Source organism: Oryzias latipes, chromosome 10 (genome assembly GCF_053564925.1).
Source record: "Oryzias latipes strain Hd-rR chromosome 10, Olatipes_Hd-rR_3.1".
Taxonomy (NCBI): domain Eukaryota; kingdom Metazoa; phylum Chordata; class Actinopteri; order Beloniformes; family Adrianichthyidae; genus Oryzias; species Oryzias latipes.
Genome location: NC_136246.1, coordinates 1,009,561 through 1,030,509, shown reverse-complemented (window position 1 = coordinate 1,030,509; position 20,949 = coordinate 1,009,561). Strand labels below are relative to the sequence as shown.

Here is a 20,949-nt window from a genome sequence, read left to right as displayed (position 1 = left end):
TTGGCATTCTCTTGATGAGCTTCAAGACGTAGTCACCTGAAATGTTTTTCACTTCTCAGGTGTGTCCTGTCAGGTTTAATAAGTGGGATTTCTTGCCTTATAAATGGGGTTGGGACCATCAGTTGTGTTGTGCAGATGTCAGGTGGATACACAAGCTGAGAGTCCTACTGAATGAATGTTAGAATACAGATAAACGAGTGGCCATCATTGCTTTAAGAAATGAAGGTCAGTCAGTCCGAAAATTGGGAAAACTTTGAAAGTGTCCCCAAGTGCAGTCACATAAACCACCAAGCGACAGATGACCTGGCCTCCACAGTCACCGGACCTGAACCCAATGGAGATGGTATGGGGTGAGCTGGACCGCAGAGTGAAGGCAAAAGGCCCAACAAGTGCTAAGCATCTCTGGGAGCTCCTTAAAGACTGTTGGAAGACCATTTCAGGTGACTACCTCTAGAAGCTCATCAAGAGAATGCCAAGAGTGTACAAAACAGTAATCAAATCAAAAGGTGGCTACTATGAAGAACCTAGAACAGGGGTGCTCACACTTTTTTGGCGTGTGAGCTACTTTTGAATTGACAAAATCTCTCTCTCTCTATATATATATATATATATATAAATACCAGGGACTCGGAGAAGAACTGGAGAAAGCCTGGAAAGTGAAGGTGACAGTGGTGCCTGTGGTCATTGGAGCACTCGGGGCAGTAACCCCCAAGCTGGAGGAGTGGCTACAACAGATACCTGGAAAAACCTCAGACCTCTCAGTCCAGAAAAGCAGCTAGGAACAGCTAAGATACTGCAGGAACCTCAAGCTCCCAGGCCTCTGGTAGAGGACCCGAGCTTGGAGGAGAAAACACCCGCGGAGGGTGAGAGGGGCGGTTTTTTTAATTTTTTTTTTATAAATACTATTAGTATATGTTTGTTAGTTACGTTTATTAGTAACATTATTGTTTATGTACTGATGATTAAAAACTACACAGGGAGAGTACACAAAGATACTTTAGTATTAACATATGAGGCGTTTTATTACAAAGACAGAAAGCAGCAACCATCGGATGTCATGCTCTGCTGTAAATCGTGCAATGGGGGGAGCATCATGGCGTTTCAAAGGCGCTGCTGGCTCCGTACGAAGCGCGTGCCTCGGACATAACACCTTCCTTACGAGCTCGTATTTATCAGGCGAGAACTGCAGAGCTGATAGCAGGAGGAGAAACGCGGGGCGGCTTCAATAAACACTCCGCTTGCGCGGAGCGGTCTTCTGCCGGGGAAATGATGTGCCGTGGGGCATAAAGAGTTTGCGCTCAGTGAGTTTAAACACGCGTCTGCAGTGACGTATGCATCAGAGGATGTCCGATTGGCCGTTCTGCATGTCAATCAAGTCCCGTACTTCTCGGTGAGGATTTTGATTGGCTAGTGGTTGTTTTAACAAGTACTGTTTTTTTTTTTTTTTAATCTTCTCTTTCCTGCGATCTACCCTCATGTCCTTGAAGATCGACCGGTCGATCGCGATCGACGTAATGAGCACCCCTGACCTAGAATATATTTATGTTTATAATTCCACGTGTTAATTCAGTTTTGATGCCTTCAGTGTGACTTCAATTTTCTTAGTCATGAAAATAAAGAAAACCCTTTGAATGATAAGGTGTGTCCAAACTTTTGGTCTGCACTGTATATAAACTACCAATTAGTGTTGATCTGGAAACTTACTGTGGACCCTTATGGCTGCTGCTCATTCCTTCCCTCTTTCTCCTTTTCGGGCAGTGGAAGCAATACTTCAAGAATCTCCTCAATTCCACTGACATGCCTTTTTCTGAGGAAGCAGAGAATGAGGACTTTGGGGTGGGGTGGTCTATTACCCAAGCTGAAGTCATTGAGGTAGTCCAGGGGAGGCGAACAAGTTTGACACCAAGAACCGAAGTTTTTAATTCTGAGAGTCAAAGAGCCACACCACACACTGACCTGCCAAGACGTACACACACAAACACGCAATTAAAGCCATATAATTTTCCACAACACATTCTTCTCCCTACAACACAATATTGGACTTGTGTTTTATTTCAAGGAAAGTGTCCACCCTCAATACACACATCAAATGCAGCTTAGCCAGAGTTAACACAGAAACTACCCTGGAGGTCAGAGACCCCCTCCACACCCAAAGGCGCCTCTCTTTCATCTCTGCATGCAGCACACACACACACACACACACACACACACACTCTCTCTCTATCTCACTCTTTTCTCTGCTTCTCTTTGACACACACAACTACTCAGTGACATGCGGTGAAGTTGATGCTGGTGAGCCACTACCTCCTCTGAAGTCTGATTTATGATGATAAAAATGGAATATTTCACTGTTCATCCCACAGTATTTAACTGGTAATTCTTTGTATCTCAACATTCCTCTTTGAATGACACTTACACCAACAAATACACAAACATCTTGACACAGCATCCTTCTGGTGTCTGAGTAATACATTTCAGATGTGTGTAGAATACATTTAGTTTTAACCTTCAGTAAAAAAAAAAGTTTACTTTTATAACTTTTCTTTTTCATTTAAAAACGAATTATTGACTTTTTGCATGAAAAATTGATAATTGATGGAATATTAAAATATTCACACCAGCATGCTCAGTCAGGTGTGTTTTCCAAACTACATCTCAGAATTTTTTACCTTGCTGCAGTGATGGATGATGATCTCAGGGGATTTCTCGTTTCTAGTGATCCTCTGCAGATCAGGTTTATATTCAGTCGTAGCCTCTCTGATCAGTTCCTTTACGTGAGTGTCGGTCAGAACGGACTGACGCCTTGATTTCACGTGTTTCAAGGTAAGCTTGAGAGCAGCTCTTTTACACACGGGTAGTTTTCCGTTCTCCAAAACGTAACAGGGCCTTCTTTCAAAGAGATTTCTGCTCAATCATCTCCAGTTCGCTCGCTGCCTCATCAGTGACAAGCGGGGATCTCAGGCAGTCAGTCTCTGCAATAAAGGATCCATGAGAAAAGTGATCTGCAGTCGTTTCTGCTGCAGGTCCTCAAAACTGCAAAGTAAAGTTTCTGTCCAGCAAGCATTGTCACAGTGAAATAAGGCACAGTATATTGAAATTATGATGAGACGCAAAGAGCCACATGCTTATTGGCCGAGAGCCGCATGCGGCTCGAGAGCCACGTGTTCGCCACCCCTCAGGTAGTCAGTGAGATCCTCAGGGGCAAGGCTCCAGGAGTGGATGCCCTGATTACCTCAATTCTCTGGATGCTGTGGGAGTGTCTTGGCTGACACGTCTTTGCAGCATTGCGTGGCAGATAGGAACAGTTTCACTGGGCTGGCAGAAAGGGATAGTAGGTCCCCTTTTCAAGATTATCGGGGAATGGCACTCCTAAGCCTCCCTGGGAAAATCTAGATGGGGTCCTAGAGAGGAAGAGTGCGTCCGATAGTCGAACAGATTGAGGAACAACAGTGCCGTTTCCATCCTGGTCATGGAACAGTGGACCAGCTCCACACTCTTTAAGGTGCTGGAGGGTTCGTGGGAGTTCGCTCATCCAGTTCATATATGTTTTGTGAATTTGGAGAAGATGTTCGACTGCGTCCCCCGTGGTATCCTGTGGAGGGTGCTCTGGGAGTATGGGTCCGGGGGGCCTTACTGAGGGCTGTCTTGTCTGTATAACCGGAACAGGAGCTTGGGTTGCATAGCAGGCAGTAAATCAGACCTGTTCCCAGTCCATGTTGTACTCCGGTAGGGCTGCTCTTTATCAATTTTTCTCTTCTTAATATTTATGGACAGAATTTCTTAGCGCAGTCAGTGCCTGGAGCGGGTTTGGTTTGGGGACCATAGGATTTCCTCTCTGCTCTTTGCAGATGATGTCCTGTTGGCTTCATCAGGCCAGGACCTCCAGCATGCAGTGGGGTGGTTTGCGGCTGGGTGTGACGCAGCGCCCACTGTGTTGTGGTGAAGAGAGAGCTGAGCCAGAAAGCAAAGCTCTAAATTTACCGGTCCATCTTCGTTCCAATACTCACTGATGGTCTGAGCTCTGGTTCATGACCAAAAGAATGAGGTCCCGAATACAAGCAACTGAAATGAGCTTTCTCAGTAGGGTGGCTGGTTGCTCCCTTAGAGATGGGGGGAGAAGCTAAGTTGCCTGGAGAGAGCTCTGAGTACAACCACTGCTCCTCCCCATCAAGAGGAATCAGTTGAGGTGGCTCTGGCATTTGGTCCGAGTGCCCTGGATAGGTGTTTTGGGCATGTCCTACTGGGCAGAGGCCCCGTCAAAGACCCAGGACACACTGGAGAGACTACGTCTCTTGGCTGGCCAGGGAACGTTTCGGGGTTCCCCCAGAGGAGCTGGAGGAAGTGCCGGGGAGAGGGAAGAATTGGCATCTTTGCCTCAACAGCTGCCCCGTGACTCGGTTCCAGATGAGTTAAGGAAGATGGGTGGATGGATGGATGGATGGATGGATGGATGGATGGATTGATGGATGCTTTTAAATAGTTTTTCTCGTTTTATTTTTACTTTGAGATGTGTTTCTGTAATTTTAAGAAAATGTAATACCTCCAAAGAAAGTTAAGTTAAAGAAGCTAAATGTTGAGATTAATAGTAAGATAAATAATAAGGGATTAGATTTATCTGTGCTTTTCCAGATGCTCAAAGTGCTTCCAATGTGTCCATTATTCATTCATACTGGTGATGGTAACAAGTGTTGTAGCCATAACTGCCCTGGGACAGACTGAGACAGGCGTGGCTGCCAGTACACGCCGATGGCCCTTCTGACCATCACAGGGAAATTCATAGGCATTCACACACCAGTGGAGCCACACTGGAGGTAGGGAGGGTGAAGTGTCTTGCCTAGGGACACAACGTCAGTTGACTGGGGGGAGCGGGGGATCGAACCACCAAGCATTCAATCATTGGACAACCTGCTCGACCACCTGAGCTTTTTATTGTGCTTCCTTTGACTTGTTAGTGCAGGTTTTTTATTGTATTTTTTTCTTTCTATTGACTGTTGACTGCAACTCACATGCAATTTTCTGATGTTTATTTCTGCATATGCTGGTCTTTTATTTTTCTGGTGGTCACCGTCACGGTTCATTTTATTCAGTGTTACTGTGCATACAGTCAAAACCATGGTTTTTAAGTGCAATTAGTTTAATAAATAATTTTATGCAAATAAACCTTTTTTTCTATTAATATAGTCGATATATCCTCTACTGTTTTTTTCTCAGGTCTGCTGGTCAGACATTGGGGGAATGGCTGAAGTTAAGCTGAAGCTGCAGCAGGCTGTAGAGTGGCCTTTGAGACATCCGGAGGCCTTCATCCGTATGGGGATCCAGCCCCCTAAAGGAGTACTACTTTATGGGCCACCAGGCTGCTCCAAGACCATGGTAGCCAAGGCTCTGGCTAATGAAAGTGGGCTGAACTTCTTGACCATTAAAGTGAGGTTTCTTGTTTCTATCTACTTACAAATATTTTTCTTTTGTTTCTTTGATCTAGCAAGATTTTATTACACCAAGTTCTCCCACTCAAAAAGATGAGAGGCCTGTAATTTAAAAATCACATTACCCATAGAAAATCTTTGGAAGGAGTTGAAAGTCCCTGTTGCCCAGTGTAAGTGATTTTAGATTGGCTAAGGCTGTGTCATGTTGCATAGTAGCAAATGGAGCCAAAAAATGCCAAACAGGTGGAAGAAGCTGCAGAAAATGCAACTCCGGAAAGGATGGAAATTTAGCATTTTGTAGGTGGGCATGTACAACTACTTCCAGACTTTTGTCTTAGGTGGTGAAAGTTTGATGTATTAGCTATGGCTGTTACAAGGAGCTTTCATATTGTCAACTGTTTACTTGCAAAGAAAATCAATACATATATATGTATATATGTACATATTAGGGTTGGGCGATGTCCCCTAAATTGGCCATTGACGATGTTTGCTGTCAACCATCGGGATGGACGATGATATCGTGGGGGGGGGCTATTTTTAATATTTCGGTCTTACATAATTGCTATTCGTTATTTAACTTTATTTATTTTATTTCCCAACTAATGACTCATCCGCGATTATCCAGTATAAACTGAGGGAAGTGACTTTAACAAAAAAAGTAACAAACAAACTAGAAAAGAAATGCTCCGCTCCCGCACTTAACTAGTCAAGTGGACCGGCGGAGCGCGGACTTCCAGCTTTGTGTTTGAGTGGAAGGGGGGGTGCTTTGTTACATGAGCGGTATGTGGGAGATTTAGAACTGCGACCCGTTCCGCAGCTCTAGGGGAACAAGCTACCGAACTCAGAACCGGCTCTAAAAGTGTGTGTCTGAGCAGAGGATTGTGAGCACACACACAGCGCTTTGGGGCGGTGTAAGCTTTAAAGCAGAAATGTCGCTCAGTCCTTAGAAATCGTTCAAACAATCACGTGGATCTGTGTTTCGAGTCGTGTCCCGACTAAATAAAGGCTGATGTTATTCCCACATGTTTACATGCAGCCAAGATGCAGATTGCAGCACCACCCAAAGCTAATGTTGTTAGCCCGTGTTAGCATACTGCTAATTCTGGCTTCTTTCCGGCTCCGTTTTTCAACAGAAAAAGCAATGACCACACACGGATTAAAAATAAAACGATGAGCGAACAGGCGTTTCACAATAATCGTAACTTTATCAAAAGCATGTTTGGAAGATGGTCTTGTATATTACCGAGCTGACATATCAATGTATAAAGCCGCTCGGCAACATTGTTTTCTATTGAATTTTTACATTCAATAAAGTTTGAGGAAAAAATAGCCGCTGGGCGGAACTGATATCCGCTTCCGGTTTTTCAAACCCTACTGCGCATGTGCGAATGATTTATTCCGACCGAAAGTGTGACCTTAGTGAACGTTTGTTATATTCTGAAAACATTTTTCTGGAACCATGTACACGGTTGGATTCTAATCCAACCATTGATCCGGTCAAGATATTTTGCACATGTAACCACGGCTTATGGTGTCGACTCGCAGCGTGGCGGGGGCGTGGCATCACGATGGTGTCTCTCCATCGGGATGTCAGTCAACCATCATCGTCCATCGGCACAACCCTAGTACATATATCTGTTGTTGTTTGTGTATGCATTGGTTAACTAGTAATTCCAAAATATTCCTTTACTGTGAAATTGTTACTTAAGACCCACTGTGTGTTGTGTTGCTTGATAGTCCCATTCTTTTTTTTCTTTTCTCTTATCAACTGACTGGCAGGTGTTGCGTTAAACAAAAGGAACAAGTAATCATAACAATAATGGTTACTATGATATGGGATATATTCCCAGCCCATGAAAAAATGGTTTGTTTAATATTCTGCTCAGACTGCATGTGCCTTGATTTTGTAACTGAAAAAATGTGAAGTCAAAAATGACATTCAAACTTCTCTTTCAGGGACCGGAGTTATTAAGCAAGTATGTTGGAGAGTCTGAAAAAGCTGTCAGAGAGGTAAAATTATTTTTTAAAATGCTTTGGCAATATTCCATAAAATCAAGACTCTAATTTCTTGAAGTTTATATGTAATGAACGTTTGACCGCGGGTGCCATACAAGCTGCATATCCCTTTCAGTCTTGGGAATAACGCTGTTTAAGTATAAAGGGATTACTAATGCCATTATAAATTAAGTATTACTTTTATTCCAGCTACTATGCCAATACAGTTTCTTAATTTTTATTTTTTTGAGCATGCCACATTTGCACACAGGCGGACACATGGGGGGTAGGGATAGTCCTATTGGAGATCACAGCTAGCTAGGGCAGGGTGGGCAAACATTTTGACTTGCGGGCCACATAGGGTTCTAAAATTCGATAGAAGGGCCGGTGTGGACACAGGAGCAGATGTGTGGAGTGAGAAAGAAATAACATGGAATCTGGATGAAAAAATTTAGACTGAAAATTATATTTTAAAACAGAACATTATAGTTCTCAATTTAGAGCCAATAGCACCAACGGCTTGATGTACCTCATGTAAAACTTGGAGAAATGCTGCATTTATATAGTGTTTGAATGATCCGAAGAATGAAAAACAACAAATCCTCCAACACCTCTTGTGAGGGCCACAATAACAATTTTTATGTAAAACTTTAAACTTCTTTAGTCTATCTTTTAATGTGAAGCCTTTTGGTACCTTAAAGGAGTTGTAAAATGCTTTATGAATAAATTTTCATTCATTCATGATCCTTTTAATAAAATAACTATCTCTGAAATAAAAAATGACCAAATGAGTCCTTCTGTGATTTTTTTAAAGACAAAAAGTCAGGAAAAAATACTGATACATTAAAAAAAGCCAACAAAACAATAAGTAATAGATCCTCTCCCGTCATTTTCCCGCTGAGACTTTGGAGGCTGCAGCTCCTCACGTCTCACAGTTTGCGCTAAACTTCTAGAATAAAACTGAGCAGCTGTGCTGTGTCCTGCACGACTGTTTCTCATCCAGTAACAATGAGAAAAAGCAAATTCCTATGTCTTCTGCTGCAGCTAAGCATATATCTGCATTACCTTTTCACCAATACAGAGTTCCCTCGTTTATTGCAGGAGTTACGTTCTAAAAATAACCCGTGATCAATGAAATCCACAGAGTATGATTACAGATGTTTAAGGCAGTAAAGCTCCTCACTGCACACTTTTTACACTTTTCTCAGACAGACATGAACATTTTCACTCTTTCCTCTTGTTTAAATTCTCAAAGTTCGAACCTTCATAGAAATTAGGTCCAGGATCTGAGAATGAAAACAAAGATCTGATCATGATCAAAGATTTCTGTAGATTTAAAGTGCTCCGCGTTTCTGTACAGGACACATGATTGATATGCAGATTGACAAGAGATTGATTGAAAAGGTCTCCAGCCAATCAGGACACAGAACAGGGTAAGCTGTTTAAAAAAAAGCAGCAAGAATGCTCTTAAAGAATGATCAAAACTGCGAAAGATGAACATTGTCTTCTGATATTATAATTTTATTTATTTTTCTTTTAACAGTTGTGTCATTCATTCTGAATGGAAATATTAAAGTTTAGGTTAAGTTGCAATATAAGACTGAATAACCTTAAGAGCAGAAGAGAGATATTATTACTTAATTGCTGCTAATCATTCTTGTTGATGGTTTTGGATATCTATTTTTCCCCACCGTTATGCAAGGGATAATGCCCAATGAAATGTGCATTTTCAGAAATTAACATACGACACAAAAGCCTGAATGTTGGACGGTTGCTTCCGCAAATACAGTGTATACCATGGTCATTTAAAAAAAACAAAAACATTTTAACAAATTTTTACAATATTATTACGTGGTGCAGTGTTGTCATGGTAACGGCTGAAGAGCCTGCCCCAACCTTGATTGCAGCAGCAAAGGAAAGCGATATGTTGATTGATCCCTTTACATCATTTTCTTTATACCGTACTAAACCTTGAAAACTTTTTTTTCTCTCTTCTTTTGTTGATGACGCTGCTTGCAGGTGTTTCGGAAAGCCAGGACAGTCTCTCCCTCTATTGTCTTCTTTGATGAGATAGATGCTCTTGCCAGCGAAAGAGGAAGGTACAGTGTGTTTTCATTTTGTATTAATTTTAATGGCAGGAAGAGAACAAAAAACAAAGGGCAAAACAAATCTCCATGTGTTTTTTCTTTCTCTGTGACATGATTAACTGTGACTATTTCAGCTTTTCTCTTTTTTTGTTACTAGGCTGAACTATATTTATTAAGTTTTAGCTGCTCGTGGGATGAGAGGTGGTGGTGGTGGTGGTGGTGGTGGGGGGTTGAGTATTGATTGCAAATAAAGACTAAAGACAAAGATATTTGTTAGGTATGTGGATCCAGTATAGTAGTGCTCTGCTAGTATGGTATATACAGTGTTATTGTGGGCTAAGATACTACACCTGCAGTGTCAGCAGTTATAAAATGAAAATAGATTATAGTCGCTTTCACATCGAACACGATTTGCACGTCGGGGGCTGCCAGTTTCAATGTTAAATCAATGGCACGAGAGTGATCTGAGGTCCTTTGTTTTGAGCAGCAGTGCGATTTGAGCGGTGCAGTGAGAGTTCAAATATTTGAACTTTGGCAATCTTGCTGCCAATCAGGGAGTCGGCTTTGGGCATGTGATGTTTTCAGTGACTCAATTAGTGAGTGAAGTACAAATCCAATATGACGATGTAAGGTTTTGGTCATGGAGAGTCTCCTTTCCGAGCCAGGTCTCGATATGTCAGTGTGTGGGAGAAGCTTTGTTCTTGAAAACAAAAGGGCATATTCTTAAATGGCCAGAATTTTGTTGTTTAATTTTTTTTTTTTTTTCTCAAAACAGGTTCTTACAGGGGACATGACCCTCAACCAAACAAATCTTTTCAAGCAAGGAAGTATCCACTTCAATACTAAAAGCCTAACCAAAGCCAAGTGAATTAAAAAAATAGTTGTAAGGACACAGGTTGCTCTTGCACCTAAAATGTAACACAAATTTTAACTAAACTACACATAACAAAACAGCTTAACAAAAATGTTGCAAATCAAACAAATGACCATCTGTCCCATGAGTCCACTTGGTTCAGCTCAGAGATCAGCTCAGCAATCAATCTCAGCTGGGCCTCTTAGATGCAACCGTGCGTGCACTCACAGCAACACCTACAGGAAGTGAGCTCAAAGAAAAAAAAAAGATTCATTCATTCAGTCATTCCTTTGGCGGTTTGGCACCCACCTTCGACTGCCACCCAAACCACATTGTTCCGGCCCCTTTTGAGGTCTCCTACAGTGGTGGGCCCATGGGAGAGTGGTCCCACGTTGCTCCTTCGAGCTGAGCCCGACCGGAACCTGTGGGAAGAGCCCTGGGTCACCAGGCGCTCGCCTGCGAGCCCCAACCACAGGCCTGGCTCCAGAGTTGGGCAACGTGATTTGGTCCTTGATATTACTCTCCATCAGAGGCTTCTGAACCGCTCTTTGTCTGACTCGTCACCCAGGACCTGTCTGCCATGGGAGACCCTAACATTTTCTTAAGCCCCAGACAGCTTAGCTCCTGGGATCACTCGAGCTCTCAAACTTCCCCACCACGTTGTGGTGGTGGTTCACGGGGGAGCAAAGGACTATTTTAGGGAAATAATTTTCCCAAAGATGTATTAATTTAGGAAAATTATACATTAAATCGAAGATTGCTTCAAAGGGAGTGGAAGGAAGCAAACTTCTATAATCCCACCCTTGTTCTGCCATAACCATTACATGATTTATCATTACCCCTTTCATAACTTTTTATCGGATATCTATGCCTTACCAACACAGTTTCAAGTCATTAATACTTGAGTATCAATAAATCACATGAAAACAATAAATAAATTAATAATTATGTAAAAAAGACATAACTCTATTTTGGATATCAACATAGCACATGCAGATCAGTTATCTAAAATATAGTCAGTTTATTTTCACTAAAAAATTATGACTATGATTAAAAAATAAAGATTAAGATCAACTTTATTAATCCCCGTATTGAAGGTCAAGTTGTCTGCAGGTCAGAACTCAAAAATAACACTGAAAAAATAGACATGACACTGTTTCAGAAATCTTCATAGCATATGTGTAGCCTCGCAGAATTCTCAGATTTGGATCTGTGTGGAGACAGGACACCCAGGACCACAGTTCAACAGGGAGCACAAAAAAAAGTTTATTTAAGGGGGGCAATATTTGAGGAGTCCGTTGCTCTGTCCATCCGTTGGAGCCAGGAGCCTGCGTCTATAAAGTAAAAACCCAAGAAGTCCATAAAGAAAAAAGCTAAAACACCAGGCTCAATAAAACCCACTAAAAACACACAATTGGTAAAAAATAAATAGCATGCAATTATCAAAATGTGGCTCTGGCGACTATACAAAAGTCTTCCTTGGGTAATCCAAAGAAGACAGATAAAACAGCAGAGGGGTACTTAGCTCAAAGAGGGGCGGGTCACAACCACACCCCTCTGCGTTCCAATGTCGCTTCCCCCTTTGAACACTGTTTGGCCCCTGGCTCAACTGCTCTTCCGGTGCCGGTCAGCGCTCGTCCATCCACAGGGGCATCCCCTTCTGGACGTCTTCCACCGCCACTTCACCCGGAGATGCCTCACTCCAAGCGCGGTATTTTGCTGTTGGCGCTGCTCCGGTGGCTCCGCTCGTCCACGTAATCAACAGCTGAAGCCGCACCCCCCGCCGTCTCCTGGCTGTAGAGAGCTACTGCTCTCGTGTTGCTGCTGTCCAGAGCCTGCTCTTTTGGAGCGGCTCCTTCCGAGCCTCTCTCCAGAGTTGCTCCTTCAGAGCCTCTTTGCTCAGCTCCCCTTTTTGCTTCATGTCCTACTGTTTTTAAATGCAGTCTCATGGGCACGCCCCCAGTGCACACCTGTGTCCAATAATTAGGTGGCCCCTTCAGGGGCCTCAGGATAAAAAACAAGCAAAAAATAAAATTTCACCCCGTTACATATGCAGATCAAGTATCAAAAATATATGCAGATTATTACTATTATTTTTTTATTAGAAAAATCCTGACTTTTTGGGGCAAGTGAAGGGAAATAATTAGAGATCAATCACTTTAACCATCTTCAATAATTGATTAAGCAATTTTATTATAATAATTATAAGGTAAAAAAGGTCCATATCCTGTTGATTTTCCAAGGTTGGTAATTCCATATTTTGTTGCCTGATTGACAGCTGTCCTTCTGGTTTTAACTGTTTATTTAGTTATTTATTTGTATTTTTATTTATTTTCTAACTTGTCCTGTCCAACAGCCGAACAGACAGATGAGAGCTAAAAGCCTCCTGTGTTGGACATATATTACATTTGATACTAGGGCTGGGAATCACTGCGTACCTCACAATATGATACGATATACGATACATTGCTCACGATAACGATACTATCACAATATGGTGATAATGTAATAATCGATATATCTCATCTCTGACAACTCACGATATATCAAACTTTAAGAAAGAAGAACTTGAAAAACTGTTTTTTGGAAAATATTTCCCCATTTATTTTTTAAACACCATGATAATGAACAACTTGTGTCCTATTTGGTGTAATGAATAACAGACTTTTGTGTAACATTGCTGAAATCAGTAATACTCTGTCTTTGACAAACAATGACAATTTTCATTTGGACATATCTGTAAAATTTGGTTTAAACAATAGTGAACATGAACAGCAGCCATTATTTAGTACAAAATTGCTGTAAACAGGATAAAAAATGAATAAGTCAAGTAGATGCCAGGCACATTGGTATTAACTTTTGAAAAACAAACCCATAGCCATTGCTTAATTTAAAAAAATAGCTGTGAATCAGCTATTAATTCTGTGAACTTTCTGTGAAATTAAAGTGTCTTTGTTAAAAATAAATGACACCATTTAGTGCAAATGTGGTGGAAACAAAAATAAAATTCTCCCAGAAAAAAAAAAATAAGTAGCTAGGAACTTTTCTTTAAGTTGTTTAAGACTTAAACTGCTTTCAAAATAAATGACCAGGGATAAAATACATGAAGAACTTAAAGTGCATCTAAAAGTTAACATCTTTGTGAACAACACGTTTGGGGGAAAGCTGCATGCGATGTATGTTTAAATGTTCATGTTTTTCTTGAGAACTACATCTAATCTAATACATTTTTATCAAATGTTAATCCATATGATTTATAATAAAGCTGCTCAATAGCCCTGGCCCTGTTGTCCTGCTACAACAAAGATGATCTTCCTGCTGACGCTGTCCGTTCGAAGCCGTCTAGCTGTATGTCTGCATTTAACGCACAAAGAGATCATTTCTCTTTAAAATGCTGGAAAAAAACGTTTTTTTTTCTTTAGAAATGCATTTGTAGTTCACTCTCCGTGTTAATACAAAATGATTGAGAGACTTGCTGTCACATTTGAACGTTTATCAGAAGAGTTATTGAAGCAAGAAGTCCGACTCTGTGAAGCTCTTTCTAACTTTACCAAGTTCTCCGAATCCTGCACTCTGATTGGTTGACTCCGCATCCTCTAACCCTCCCTCCCCCCCTAGGTCCATTTTCAGACACATCAGTTTAGACACAAGTTTCTCGCCAGGAATGTGTCAGAATTCAGAGCGCAGTTGTAGCGCACTTGTGATTTGCGCCAGCAGATTCGAGCACATGCAGAAGCACATTTGAGCAGTTGTAATCACAGATTTGAAGTTGTAACTCTAAATGAACACATACAAATGGAAATTTGTCAGTTCACAGCAGAAAATTTTTACACACAGATGCAGATTTTTTTTGCACCAGTATTCACATTCTGTATTACAAGTTCTCAAATCAAATATACAAGCTCGTGCATTTTGGAACATTAATACCTTCATAAAAACTGAAGGTTAAAATCACCTCAGGTTTAGGCAAAAAAAGGCCGCCAATCTCTAGGTAGTGTTGCCATACCATAATAATTTCAAAACGTATGTTGAAATCCAGAGCCTTGTGAGCATTTCAATGTTTGAACAGCGTCTCTAGCTACAAGTATGTTGAAGTTACAATGGTTGAAAGAAACAAAGGTTTGCAAGGATTTTGAATGTATTTCAATGAAGCAAAAACCTTGGAAAATCTGGGAAAATCCTGCTAAATCTTGAAAGGCTCAAGGATTTGAAGGACCAAAAGTTATGGCTGAAAGGATTAAGCTTAAAGAGTTGAACATTTTAATAGTGGAATGGTTAAAATAGAATAGAAACTGAAGTTTAAAATAGCCTCAATTTTAGGCACAAAATGGCAGCCAAAGCGTAGTTGGTGTTGCCATCCCATAATAATTTCAAAACTTATTTTGAAGTCCAAAATCTTGTGAACAGTTTAATGTTTGAACGGTGTTTCTAGCTAAAGGCATGTTGAAGTTGTAATGTTTGAAAGAAATAAAGGTTTTAAGGAGTCTCTATGTATTTTAATGGAGAAGAATATTGGAAAATCCTGGAATATCTTGAAAAGTTGAAGGATTTGAAGGTCCAAAAGTCATAGCTGAAATGAGTTGAAAGAGTTTAATATTTTTTTTTTTGCCACATTCTTTTTATTGAATTTTCAAAGTCATAAAAATACAGAAACACAATTTACAATTATAAATTTCACTTGAGTCAGCCATTACAAAAATTGCAACTTTATCAACAGTTTTTAGGTAATGCTTTCTCTTATTCACAGTCTTTTTTAACCCCCCCCCCCCCCCCCCCCCCCCGCCTCCCCACCCCAAGAACAAGAGTGCCTCTCCTTGGATATTGACAAAATGAAGAATATAACCTTAACACACTTAAAATTAAGAGAAGAAAAAATAATAAATAAAAATTAAAAAACAGAGGTCTGTGTACCATCCAAAATTAACAATCAACATTCTATTCCAGAGGATCCATATTCTTTACAAAGTGTATGAAAGGTTGCCATATATTTTCAAATTCTTCTACTTTGTCTTTCAAAATATATGTAATTCTTTCTAAAGGGACCCCTGACAGCATTTGTTGGAACCATTGGTTTATGCTTGGACTGTGAGTGTTTTTCCAGCGTTTAGCAATACACATTTTAGCATGAATCAAGCTGAGATTTATAAACGCCCTCTCACCTTTGTTGTAGTGATGTATTTTAGGAAATATACCTAATAAGAAAAGCTTTGGCTCCAGTGGGATCTGTTTTAAAGTAATTTTCTCTATTGTGACTTTCACCTCTTCCCAAAAAGTTTGTATACATTTGCATTCCCAAGTACAGTGGAAGAATGTTCCTTTCATTTCCATACATTTGGAGCAAACATCTGGTATATTTCTGTTATATTTATTTAAATCCGCTGGTGTTACATATGTACGCATCAACCATTTGTATTGTGTTAATTTTAGTCTCGAGTTAATTGACACTTTTTGAGCTCCAGCACAAGCAGCCTCCCATTCCTCATTTGTAATTTGTTTTTGGAGATCTTCTTTCCAAGCATTTACTTTGTATTGTGAACTTTCATTTGAATTTGACAAAAACAGATTATAAAATTCAGAAATTGCACCTTTTTTGGAACTGTCTCTCACCATGAACTTTTCTAAAATTGAGCTTGGTGGTTTATTGAGGGTCTTCTGTGTTTTCCTAACAAAGTTTCTGACCTGGAGAAATTTATAAAAATGTTTTTTGCTTAACTCATATTTATTTTTTAATTCTTCAAATGACATCATGATATCAGAATCTGGAGAATATAAGTCCCGGATGGCGGAAAGACCCTTTGCTGCCCATATTTTAAAGGTGGCATCCGCTCTACCTGGGGTGAAGAATTTGTTCCCCCAAATTGGGCTGTATTGTGATAGTGGTTGAGTTTGGTTCATGTAATTTAAGACTCTGAACCATATGTGTATCATGTGTTTAAGAATTGGGTTCTTTGTCTCTTTGCGCAGCTTTTTTGAGGTGTTTGACTTAAGAAATAATGGGAGGGGCAGCTTTAGATCATGGGATTCCATTTCAACCCAATGAGGTGTATTTTTGACTGTAAAATGAAACATTATAGATCTAATCTGTGCAGCCCAGTGGTACCATTCAATGTTTGGACTTTTTAGTCCTCCTCTGTCAAAGGGAAGATATAGTAACGTCAGACGGAGTCTTGCTTTTTTGTTGTTCCATATAAACCTGGCGAAAAGTTTCTTTAGTTTTGAAAATAAGTCTAGAGGTGGTGGCAGGGGTATGTTTTGAAAAAGATAAATCAGTTTTGGGAGTACACTCATCTTTAATATATTTATTCTTCCCATTATTGAAATTGGTAGTGTCATCCATTTCTCTATGGAGCTGTTTATCTTTTCCATTAAAGGATCATAATTTGATTCTACTACCTGTTCTAGTCTTGGTCTGATGTTAATTCCCAGATATTTGAAATTGTCAACTACATTAAATTGGATAATTTCAGAAGTTGGATTTTTTCTTTCTTCTTCATTAAGTAATAAAATAGAGGATTTTGTTTGGTTAACCCTGTATCCAGAGACATCACCATATTTTCTGATAATTTCCATTAAAGAAGGTATTGATTTTCTTAATTGAGAGAGAAACACAATCACATCATCTGCATATAAAGCTATTTTGTGTTCAACTGAACCCACCGTGATTCCATGTAGCCCAGTGTGGGATCGTATTGCTACTGCTAGTGGTTCGATTGCCATTGTGAATAGCAAAGGTGACAATGGACACCCCTGCCTGCAGCCTTTTGTTATGTTTATTGACTGTGAAGTGTTCCTGTTAGTCAAGATTTTTGCCTTGGCATTTTTATATATGATCTGGACCCACATTTTAAAGTTGGTTCCACATCCAAATTTGTCCATAACCTTAAAGAGAAAAGGCCAATGGACCTTATCAAAGGCCTTTTCAGCATCTAGTGCCAATAAACCTGTTTCTGCTTTATTTGTGTTATAATGAATAATATTTAAAACCCTTCTCACGTTGTGAAATCCTTGCCTTCCAGATATAAAGCCATTTTGGTCTCTATCAATAATGCTTGGCAACACATTCTGTAGTCGTGTTGCCAAGAGTTTACAGATTATTTTAAGGTCAGCGTTTAACAAACTTATTGGTCTAAAATTTTCACATTTATTTGAGGGTTTTCCTGGTTTAGGTAATAGAATTATCAACGCACTGTTCATTGATGGGGGGAGATTGTTATTTCTAAATGCTTCTTGGAGCATTTCAAATATGGGTGTTATTAGTTTATTTTTAAATTCTTTATACAAGTCAACTGGGAGACCATCTGGACCTGCTTTTTTTCCTGATTTGAGACTATCAATAGCATGTCCAATCTCCTCTTTGCTGATTTCCAGATTTAAAGCCTCTCTTTTGTCATCAGATATAGGTGGAATGGTTAACTGATCTAAGAAATTGTTTATGTTTTCAGTATTTGTTTTCTCTTCTGCATTGTATAACTCACTATAGTATTCTCTAAATGCTTCATTAATTTCAGTGGGATTTACAAGAGTTGTGTCATTTGATATAATAGATGTTATTGGTGTTTTAAACTCCAATTGTTTTATCTGCCAAGCCAGCAGTTTCCCTGCCTTGTCACCTTGATCATAGAAGGATTGTTTCAGCCTTAAGAGACTTGCTGCTGCTCGACCAGCTGATTGTTTATTATATTCTGCTCTTAAAGTTGCTAACTCGTTTATCAGTTGCAAATTATTTTCTTTGTTGACCTTTTCCTGAAGCGTTTTAATCTTGTGTTCCAACTGTTGTCTCTCCCCTCTCCACTTTTTTGATTTTGAACCTGTATAGCTAATGATGTGACCTCTAAGAACCGCTTTGAAAGCTTCCCATCTTATACATGCAGACGTCTGCGCCGTATTTAATTTGAAATACTCACCAATATGTTTTCCTATATATTTGATAAATTCTTTGTCCTGTAACCATTTATGCTGGAAATGCCACCGGGGTGGGTCTTTAATAATATTTTTATCCATATATACTAAACAACATGGAGCATGGTCTGAGATCACAATGGACTCATAAAAACACCTGTTAATTTTATGACATAATTCTAAAGAGATTAGGAAATAATCAATCCTGGAAAATGTCTTATATTTACTAGAGTAGCAGGAGTAGCCCTTATCATTAAGATTTAATTCTCTCCATATGTCTAGTAAGTTCAACTCTTTAATATAACCTTGAATAACCGTTCTGCATTTATTGTGAGATTGATCTGTTCCTGTTGATCTGTCTATTTTAGGGTCTAGAGTACAGTTAAAGTCACCTGCTATGATATATTGTCCTGTGAGTGCTGCTATTGTAAGAAAAACATCCTCAAAAAAATTAGCATCATCTATGTTAGGGCCATAAGCATTTACAAAACATAAATCCTCTGAAAGTAATTGACCTTGAATGATTAGATATCTTCCCCATTTATCTTTTATTATATTTTTTACTTGAAAGGGAACTGTATTACGGATTAATATCACAACTCCTCTTGCATTAGAGGAAAATGGGGCTGTAAATACACTGCCTTGCCATCTTCTTTTAATACTTTTCAAATCTTTATCAAGAAGATGAGTTTCCTGCAGAAATACCACCTGACCATCCATATCTTTTATTCTGTTCATGACTTGTTTAACTTTGTTTGGATTTTGAAGACCTCTGCAGTTCCAAGAAACAAACTTAATTTTTACTTCTTGTGTCATTTTCAACTACGACATACATATTAACTTGACACTTTTTTGTAGAGAGGCACAGAAAACCCTGGATGCTTGAACATGCATCAAAACAAATCCCCTTTCCCTTTGTTTAAATAAGAAAACCCTCCCCCTCCCCCCTGAAAGTCGTCTCCCGTTATCGCCTTGGACCGTTCCACGCCTGCGAGGATCGGTCCCTCCACTCACCATCGTCTTTGTTTGAACACTGGTGCTATCTCGTGTAGTAACACTCCATTCTCTACCCTGAAATGTTCTCTAACAGATTTATTCACTGATTATTTTCCACTTATCTTCATTATCAACATGATCTTTCCCTCCCCCGTTAACTGTTGCCACAAACTTTAAAGGTATCCCCGATATTACTTGCTTATTCACTAAATAATAATACACATATATGACATCTCCGTGGGTATATATTTACGCTGTGTCCTCCTGGATATTCTCGACAAACTTCTGTGCTTCAGCTGGACTTTTGAAGGTGTGGGTGCGATCTTTGTAGGTCACCAGCAGTTTTGCAGGATGAATCAGCCCGTGCCGAATGCCCCGGTTACGCAGCTCCCGGCGCACCGGGTCAAACTGCTTCCTCAGCTGGTGAAGCCCCGTGGCTAAATCCGGGAAAAATCGAACCAGTTTTCCTTTATATTTTATGTCTTTGCTGTTTTTTGCTGCCACTGCAACCGCTTGCTTCTCCCTGTAATCGGCGAACTTCATTATTAATGTTCTCGGTGGCGCTCCAGGTTCCCTCGCTGGTCCGACCCGGTGTGCTCGCTCGATCTTCACCGTCGCTCCTTGCGCCTGCATATTTAATGCCTCCGGGATCCACTTCTCCAGGAATGTGTTCGGGTGTTCTCCTTCGGCCCCCTCCGGCAGCCCGACCAGCCTCAGATTATTTTGTCTGGATCTGGTTTCCAAGTCCAGGAGTTTGTCTTCCATCCCTCTTTGTTTGGACTCCAGCGCGCTCACTTTGGCCTGTAGGCTGGAGACATCCTCTTCTGCACGTGATGTGCGCATCTCCACTTGCGAGATTCGTTCTGTGAACTCACTCATTTCTTTTTTTATATCTCCGATTGCGGTCCCGATTCCATCAAAACGAGTTGTGAACTCATCCCTCATAGCTCCAATGGCAGCCAGGATCTCAACAGCTTTGGATCTCTCCAACTCCGGGTTCCGTTCTCCTTTACCTTCAGCCATGTCGCCAGCCTCAGTTCTTTGGGAACTGCTCCGAGTTTGAAAGTCCGTCAGCTTTGGCTGGTTGTTGGTATCCGGCCTTTGTTTGTTGCCCCTCGGCATTCCTTTTATGTTCTCAAACCCCTTTACCTAAGTTTTGGGGGAGATTGGAGTATTTTCGCAGGATTTAAGTGTCGGGATAGCAGAGCAGTGACTATTGCGTCTGCTCAGGTGGTCGCCATAACCGGAAGTCGAGTTTAATATTTTAATAGTTGAATGGTTAAAAAATTTGAAGTGTCCGAACGGGGTCTTGAACCGGCCACCTCATGCACCATAACTTCCCTATGTATTTTAATAGGGCAAAAATTCCCGGAAAACCTGGAATATCTTAAAAAGTTTAAGGATTTGAAAAACCAAAAGTCATAGCAGGAATAAGCTGAAAGAGCTGAACATTTTAAAAGTTGAATGGTTAAAATAGGTTAAAAATTGTAGAAGGAGTTAAGTGCAGAAAAACGTCGGAAGATAGCGTGAAGAAGAAGAAGAATATAGAAATAGAAACAGGAAAACAAAGGGTTGAATGCTTTACAGCATTCAACCAATTATTAAAACATAGCCTTAAATGTCATGAATGTAATAATAAAAAAATACATAGAGAAAAAGCATTAAGCAGTTGCACAAGTCACATAAAAGCTAGATT

General features: G+C 40.2%; 1 protein-coding gene across 4 annotated transcripts in view; it reads left to right on the top strand.

Moving 5' to 3' along the window:
* The window catches only part of afg2a (AAA ATPase AFG2A), an 86,425-nt gene that overhangs the window by 46,670 nt on the left and 18,806 nt on the right, over window positions 1–20,949 (top strand). For all 4 annotated transcript variants that reach the window (XM_078953783.1, XM_078953784.1, XM_078953781.1 and 1 more), the window contains exons 12-14: window positions 5,212–5,421; window positions 7,380–7,433; window positions 9,438–9,517. In XM_078953783.1, coding sequence (XP_078809909.1) covers window positions 5,212–5,421; window positions 7,380–7,433; window positions 9,438–9,517 — 344 coding nt within the window. The remainder of the gene's footprint in view (window positions 1–5,211; window positions 5,422–7,379; window positions 7,434–9,437; window positions 9,518–20,949) is intronic.